The sequence below is a fragment of the Mesitornis unicolor genome, unplaced genomic scaffold, assembly GCF_000695765.1.
Source record: "Mesitornis unicolor isolate BGI_N332 unplaced genomic scaffold, ASM69576v1 scaffold7339, whole genome shotgun sequence".
Classification (NCBI taxonomy): domain Eukaryota; kingdom Metazoa; phylum Chordata; class Aves; order Mesitornithiformes; family Mesitornithidae; genus Mesitornis; species Mesitornis unicolor.
Genome location: NW_010207887.1, coordinates 1 through 8091, shown reverse-complemented (window position 1 = coordinate 8091; position 8091 = coordinate 1). Strand labels below are relative to the sequence as shown.

General features: G+C 41.1%; 1 protein-coding gene across 1 annotated transcript in view; it reads right to left on the bottom strand.

Moving 5' to 3' along the window:
* LOC104546799 (pre-mRNA 3'-end-processing factor FIP1-like) overlaps window positions 1-7307 on the bottom strand; it is a gene marked incomplete at its 5' end in the record, with an annotated part of 18114 nt that extends 10807 nt beyond the window's left edge. The window contains 5 exons of the mRNA XM_010192286.1: window positions 1637-1747; window positions 2755-2813; window positions 3941-4047; window positions 4622-4706; window positions 7268-7307. Of these exons, the coding sequence (XP_010190588.1) occupies window positions 1637-1747; window positions 2755-2813; window positions 3941-4047; window positions 4622-4706; window positions 7268-7307 (402 nt within the window). The remainder of the gene's footprint in view (window positions 1-1636; window positions 1748-2754; window positions 2814-3940; window positions 4048-4621; window positions 4707-7267) is intronic.
* Window positions 7308-8091: the final 784 nt, after the last annotated feature.

The following is an 8091-nucleotide window of genomic DNA, read 5'->3' as shown; positions in this document are numbered from 1 at the left end:
AGCAGGAGCACTTCTGAGTAAGAGGTGGCCACAAAAAATGCAGATACAGAAGGACAAACACAGCTGTAACAGTGCAAGGCGCCCCTCACAACAGGGAGCATCACAAAGCGTCCCCTAACCCTGCTGAGGTGTCCCTCAAACATCCCCTCGCAAAGATGCGACCAGCCAGACCAATTCTTATACATAAGCGTTAAGCAAAACCCACGCTGAGCTTGGATCTGTGCAGTGAGGTTTATGTTTACTGCCTGGGCAGGCCACTCTTCCTGCTGTACCACCCAAACATGCAAATGTCACCAGCGAACTCAGCAACGTGACATTTAGATATCTATTTTATCAGCCTATATTTCAGCTCTCTATCACTTCTTCCTCTCCCTCAAAGAGATACCAACTTGCTGAACAATTAACTTTAAAGGCTCAAAACCTGAAAGGCTGTTGAGTAACAAATTACTTACTTGCCATCTAAAGTAAACTTACAGGCCACACCTCTGCAGACACCTTCCCTCTGTTGGTACTTCAACACTGTTTTAAGGCTACCGGCTCTGTTTCCATCCAGGGATGTGATGATTTCCATGCTTTATCTCTGAACTTCACTTCACTGCTGTTTTCCTTCTACCTTATTTTCTTCCTAGCCCCCTTTTTCTCAATTCACAAAGAGCAATCCCCTGCAGAAGAGAGGCTGTGGTTTCTGTTATGTCTGTACTGGTTGCTGTACATCACCGAGTGCCTCAGTGCTCCTTTGGTACCACGACATCTCAGTATAGTTATTAGCAATGTCACGTACTCTGATACCTTTCATTTCAGGTCAAGAGATAACTAAACCACACCAAAGTGCTTTATAAAAGCACTACTTAACACAGCAATATTACTGAAAGATAAAGTACAGGGGTTGGAGGGGAGAAGCATTATTTCTGAGAAGAGGCAAGTAGATTTTTTTGCTTCAGTTAACATTTCATCATAGCAGGTCAGGAAGGCCAAGAAGACCACGTACATATCAAAACCTGCAGTGCAAAGTGCTGTTTACCTGGAGACTGTCTAGATAATAATGTCCAGAAGAAGTAACTGGGGATTGCTCACTCACAGTTATGCATCTAGGGGCAGAATCTAGCAAAGAATTAGGCTATCCAGCTTTTCCAAAATCAAAACCGTAGCTTTTCTTGTCAAAGCAGACAATGTTTGACTTCCTTTTATTAAACTCTTTGCAGCAGGAGAATTTGACACAAGAAGATGCTTCTCCTATCATGAAATTTGCTTATCTGGTAATTGCCACCATTGCTGCCCTCCGCAAGAGAAATTTTCCAGCAGAAGCATGGACATCCCCAGGCCCCAGATGCGAAGGGAGAATTGGGACAGCTCCACGCTTGGCCATGGTGAGACAGAATAAGCAAAAACATTTTAAAAATAGTTGTTTCATTTAGGGAAGGTAAATTAATACAGTAAATGCAACCCAATTTTAGGCAGAAGCATGGCTTGATCAATCAGTAAATGTCACTAACTGTCTAGACAGGCATCAGAGGCTGAGCAATATGCGTTGTTCCAACTTCCCTGGAAGCAATAAATGGACAGAATTTATATGAGAAATTAAAGAGGGAGAACTAAAACTTCAGAAAGTATTTACCACAAGAAACTGAGGTCTCACCTGGTTTCCGCCACGGTTTGTCTTCAAACGAATCTAAATCCACTTCGATAACAGGCAACCCATTTATATTCCCTGCAGCATCCAAGTCAATACCTTTGGGCTGCAACTTGGCTTTGGAGAGAGAGAAACTGTTACTACTTTTAATGCAATGCCTTTAATCCACTCATCTGCTGAGCAAATTATCCCAGTCAAAAATAAAGTACTACTGTGTATTTATTGCTGGCTTTACAGCACATAGGTAACCACAATCAACTTTTGTAATCGGTCCCTCTATAAATAAATAGGCAGTGCATAAAGCATTTGAAGAGCAGAGGAGCAAAATTAACTCAAATTGGTACTACAGACAAATGGAATAAATTATTAGAGCATGCAGGAAATTTACTCCAAATTAAAAATAAGTATTTTTCTCCCAGGTAAAAGAATTAATTTTCCCTCCCAAGATACACACATTTTCTCATAACAAGAGACTTTCAGGATCATTCTTAAGTAGACTGTGTACGAACTGGAGTCAGCAAAAATCTGTCGGGTTCAGAATCCTCAAGGGGAATTTGTTCTGATTTTCTCCATCAGAAGACAGGTTGTTTGCATAAAGATATTAACAGAAGGAAGTGTGTAAAGCCCATGAAAGGACAGAATCCATTTTTAGAATAAACTAAACTGAATGGTGGGGAAAATTTCATTTGCAGAAATAAGCACAGCTGATACTCGAGGCCATAGGTTCTTTCTTGTAGTATCTTACACTGCGAGTAGGTGAGTGTATTGACTAACGAGTAAAAAATCTTCTCCAAATTTACAATGTTTGGCCCCAGTGCAACAATATAGTTTAGAAATATTCTGGGTTTTTTGACTAGAAAAGTAATAATCGATGTATTTTTTTTCTAGTTTAAATAGAATTATTATCAGCTTGTTCACTGATGGGTAATTAAAACATTCCAGTGCACCCTGGACCCTCAGACTGTTCCTTATCTTTAGGAAATGCACTTACTATTCCTAGTTTAAGTAAGATGCACTAATTGTAAATCCTTCCAAGCAGAGACCAAGATTTGCAGCTGCTCCAGCGGCCAGTGCCAGATAAGTGAAATACTGCAAAAGGTGAAAGATAAAAGTAACAGCAATACCTGAAGCAGACGCTCCATAGCCTCTACCCGTTTTTAAGTTTAGATTCATAGGAGTTCCCCTATATGGAAAAGAATCACTCCATTGGTATTGAACAAATCAATTGGCTCATGATTCTCATGCAAAATACATTCAAGCCCTGACATCCTTCAGAAGATGCTCTGTTCACTTGGGTTTATTCACGCCTCTCTATGATTTTTAGTACTATGTCTCAAAAAAGTGTGACTCATTCCCCACGAAAGCTTCTCTAACCCTACAGAAATGTAGCAGACGTATTTACTGACCAACAGCAGAACAGAAGAGGATTGTTGTGAACGTGAAGGGCAAGGTTATTTCAAAGAGTGGTAGTTACCATTTTGCCCAGGAATGTATTTAGTATTTAAATGAGACTGAACAACACTGAAATCACAGCTGCACACAAGTCACAGAATGAGGAAAGGTAGAAGAAGCAGATTTTAAGAATGTCTGCAAAATCTAGCGAGCTGCTAACGGATGGAGCACTGCTATTTGGAGTAATCTATCACACTGAAACCACCTCTGTAACAGGAGAAGGGAATTATCCATAAAGTGGAAAAATTAGAATATGCTGCACAGCACACGTAAGTTATGTCCTTAAGAGGAAGGCTGCTAGCAGCAAGCAAAAATGCTGTCTTATTATTATTATTCAATAGAAACTTGGTAGAATTTTAAGTTTGCAAATCCAGCCTCACCATTTCTGAATCATGAAAAGTCAGACAACTGAGAATTAGTAAATTCAGAGCTTATGCAAATTCTTATCAATACAGATTTTGGTTCTTGAAGTTTTCCCTGATGATGAGTTAAATGTGGCACTTGGTGGACTTGGCAGTGGTAGGTTAGCAGTTGGACTTGACTATAATAAAGGTATTTCCAACCAAAATGATTCTACGATTCCCACCTTTGATTTTGCCCTATGAAGCATTGTAATGATTTGGTTGATTTTCCAACAGCAGACCCATGAATTATCATTCCTATTTTATACATGGATTCTCCAACAAGCAATTGCAGGACCGTTTCTAACCCCATTGCGGTGTTCAAGCCATTACTCTCACGTGTCCCAGGAAACAGATCAGCTCTGATCCCTGCTTTCAATCCCCATCAATGCACCAGAGCTACATCAGACCGACACCCTGACCAGGTTTTCCTTTTTATGAGGTTTTTCATACATACATGTACGATGGTGCTCCCGTTTTAATGTTGCCAATAGTCACTTTCACGTCATCATCATCACTGTCGCTATCGCTGTCATCTTCGTCATCTTCACCACTTGGAAGGGCCTAGCAACAATAAAAGCATGCAGGAGCTCATTAATACATAAAAATGATAAATTCCCCTGGACAGAAAGCCAAATCTTTCAAAGCTTGTATGATGGAGGACTACTAGAAAGATTCTGATACATAAAGACATAACTTTCTACTGCACTCCAAGGCTACACAAAGTTGTCTTTGGAAGCAAACCCCATGGAAGTAGCCAGCCTTCAACAGAAATGGACAGATGCCCCCAAAGGAACTGCTGTGTCTGTTGAAGAAGTGAGAATCAGGGCAAGATTTCTGAAGGTGGGAGAGGTTTAACTTGGTTCTATGAATTTCATCACATCCCACAGTTCCTCTCCCCTACACTTCAAGGAGGAGTTAGGGCTTGTCTGACACACGCCTTCACAGGTACGCGAGGTCAGCTGAGAAAAGAAGCCTGTTGCTGTAGTTAGCATTGAGAATTGACTTCCAGCACACTCCCACAGTACAAATGTAATGCATTAGGCAGTACCAGCATCTTTACACTTACATCTCTTTATCCATGAGTACTGAGAAGCACAAAAACAACTACGTCTACCATTTGCAGTGGAACACGTACATGTTGCGATATCTCTCGGTCTTCATTGCTGATGGGCCGGTTCTCCTGAGGAGCATCTTGCAGAGGATGAGAGGATTCTGTGTGTCTGTAAATGTGACAGATAAAAAAAAGGTTGGACAAGCCCAATCTAGAGATTCACCTATCGACATTTCTGAAGTATTCATCCAGGTGACATTCAAATAATGTCTTTATTCATATAGTGTGTTTATTCTGCTGGCAATGAGCTTGACTATACGACAAAATTTAATCATCCTTGCTTGGCTTTGCTTTTTTTTGTTGGAAAGAATCAGTTTAACACTTCCAAAGAGCACGGCCACCTGTCAAACACCACTCAACAGCAAATACATAAGTGGCAGCTGATAGGAATAAGACCATAATAAGCAAAACTTAATCTTGTCCTTAAGGATTCTAATAATTATATGTGTATTTAGTAAGCAGGAAGGGCATCTGTCCCACAGAAATTAAAGAAAAAGTGATTTTACATTAATGAGTAATTAAAACTCAAAAAAGACAAGACAGATAATTATCCAATCTTCTCATTCATTACAAATTAGTCCTAACGAAACAACAGTTATGTTCAAATTCAAAAAACAACTATGTCCAATTAAAGTGTTTGTACAAGTGTTAATTTCTTACATTAGGCAAGCAAGAAAGTCAAATCGGTATACACGTGCTAGAAAAGAGCATGCTCTGTGTTACAAAACTAAAATACAAAGAGATCATTTTTCTCTAACGTCATAGGTAAAACCTAGTAGACCTTCAAATTAATTCTGGCTTTTCAAAAGAGACTATTAGAATAGACCAGGCCTGGGAAACCAAATTCTCCATCAGTGTTTGTGGAGACATTGCTATTAATTTAAAACCTCATGTCAGATAATAAACATACACAAGATCATCTTCAAAAAGAAACGTACGTAACACCTAACAGAATGCAAGCACTGGTCAGATTAAAGCCATTTCAGAAGCAGCAGGAAAGCAGACACCAAACAAGTAAGCCAAAAGATGACACTAACACAACTCGGAAACCAGTTACTGAGCATAAAAAAACACAGAATGAACAATTTGAGCAGTCACTGAAGCTCCCACATTAGAAAAGCCCCATACACAAAGAAATTCAACAATCAAGCCATGATCAAGAAGGAGGGATGAAGGTTCAGCTGCTAACCAAGGAAGCACAGGTCCCATTTTTGCCAAGTTCCTGAGGTGACAGCTGGAGAACTTTAAGTCATTAAAAGTAGCCAAGATGCCTCCTCTGAAAGGATCTCAAAGGTGCAGACACAGGCTGTCATACAGGGCCAAAAGCTGTGCCACTGGAGAAAACCTCACAGATGGCTCCAAAACCTTTCATATTTTGTTTGCCAGATCCAAGCAACTCGTAACATTGGCCTCAACCCCAGGATTTCCTTAGGAATCCAAGATGCCTGAATGAAGAGTGACGAGTGTTACCTTCAGCTTCAAGTCTCATGCAGTATCTGTGGGTGTGCATCAACATTTATGAATGGGAGTTCAAATAAACACCTGCTAAGTAACAGTCAGTCCCTAACCTGCTTCCTTCCCAGGAATGAATAATCTTACAGGTCCACAGCCATCACGTGCACACAGAAAAATGGCGCAGCTGTTTAATTTCCCCAGAACGGCACCATAAACCCATGCAACAGCATCCTGCAAAGACTGCTGCCATTAGTGCATCCTTCAGGCTAAGGAGCGTTAAGAGATGCTGCATCCCACACTGTGCTGATTTCTGCTTCATGGGTAGACACAAATGCTCGAGACAAGCCAGCAACGGATCTCTGCTGCAGCCGTCGACAACAGAGCAAACTAAGTGTCATTTTTTCTTGAGAGACCCCACAGCTCTTCATATAGGAAGATTCTCATTGTGCAAAGAAAAAAAAAAAAGGAGAACTACCACGACCACCGATACTTTTCCTTCACACATCTTGTGGTTATTGGAAACAGTTGCTGGAAATTCAGATTTTTAACCCTGCTTGTAAAGTAAAACCAGGAACAAGCAGTAAATTTCTATCTAAACTAAAAGTTGTTCCGTCTCTCAAAGCTCATTTGATGTTTCTAGGTAACAACTTATCAAGTCTGCCTAACACTTGTTTCTCAACAAGCTTTCATAGTCCCTAAGCACAGGACACTTACTGCAGAAGTGGGATATCCATAACAATCTTAGAAATTCCAGATACTGAACTCACAATGACCTTAAAGGACAATAAATAGTAAACTGAACTTTTGAAGGTATTGAGCACACAGAAGTCCAGTGAAGATCAAGTCTTCTGAAAAATCACGTTACATTTAAAAATGGCAAACTGATAATATTTCTGCTGAGAGAAAACTGCTGGTGCAAAACACATGAGTTGATTATATCAAGATTTTAACCTAAGCTCAAGGTTTTTAGCTTTTCCAGGCTAAACCACAGGCCACAGTTTTACCAGTGCCAGGCCAATCCTCAAAGCACCATTTTTCTCAGGGAATTAAACTGGAAAACAGATCTGATTTAAAACTAATCAGGGAAGGAGAAAAAACCAAAACAAACAAAAAAAACCAGCGTTGGTCTAAAGCATTCATGACGCTGTGCTTAACACGGCTCAATCGTCTTTGCAGCATTTACTGTTATAATGAATAAACAGCCTCTGAACTCACCCAGAAATTGGTCCATCTTCTTGCTTACCAGTGGTGTCATCTGCAAAAACAATAATAAAAGAGTTATTCAAGTGAAATAAAAAAAGCTAAATTTAAGCACAAAATGCGTCACGGCTACAGAAATACCTAGCGGTGCCAAGGCACTATAACCCAAATGTTCTCTTTTCAACAGAGTTCAACTGCAAATGGAGCAACTTAAAAAGAAAAGAAAGAAAGAAAAACAAGCAACAAAACCTATCTGCAGAAGTGAAGTCTCACACCACTGACACAGAACGAAATTCAAAATACATATCCAAGTCTCAGAGGAGGAGTAAAGGCAAATATCACATAAAACAGCTGCAAAGGTCTTCCTATGGACTTTTAACATACCAGGTAGGAAGAAACAAGCATTCAGTTGGAAAAGTCCATGAGGAGGACAAAGACGTTTAAACAAAATCCTACGCTTTTTCCCCAGACACACCCCCCCGTTAACCCAGGGGTTCACCTGCATCACTCAGGTTAGTAACATCTAGATGATAAGGAAATTAAAACTGGACCAAAGCATCGTGGTAACCTCTTTTCACCACGGTGCTATTGGTAAAAGGACAATAACCCCCACCCCCCAAAAATAAAACAGCTAATGCGCCTGTCCCCCACAGGGAAGCTCGGCCCCTCCCTAACGCTGCCCCGCCGGGAGTCGGGCAGTGCCGCTGAGTGACACCCCCGGGCCCGCACACCCCGGGGGCGGCCCGTGAGGCGGGGTCGGGGAAGATGCTCAGGGGGTGGCTTTGCGTTGCCCCCCACCCCCAGGGCCGCGGCGAGGCCTGGCTGCGCGGCCGGGGGCG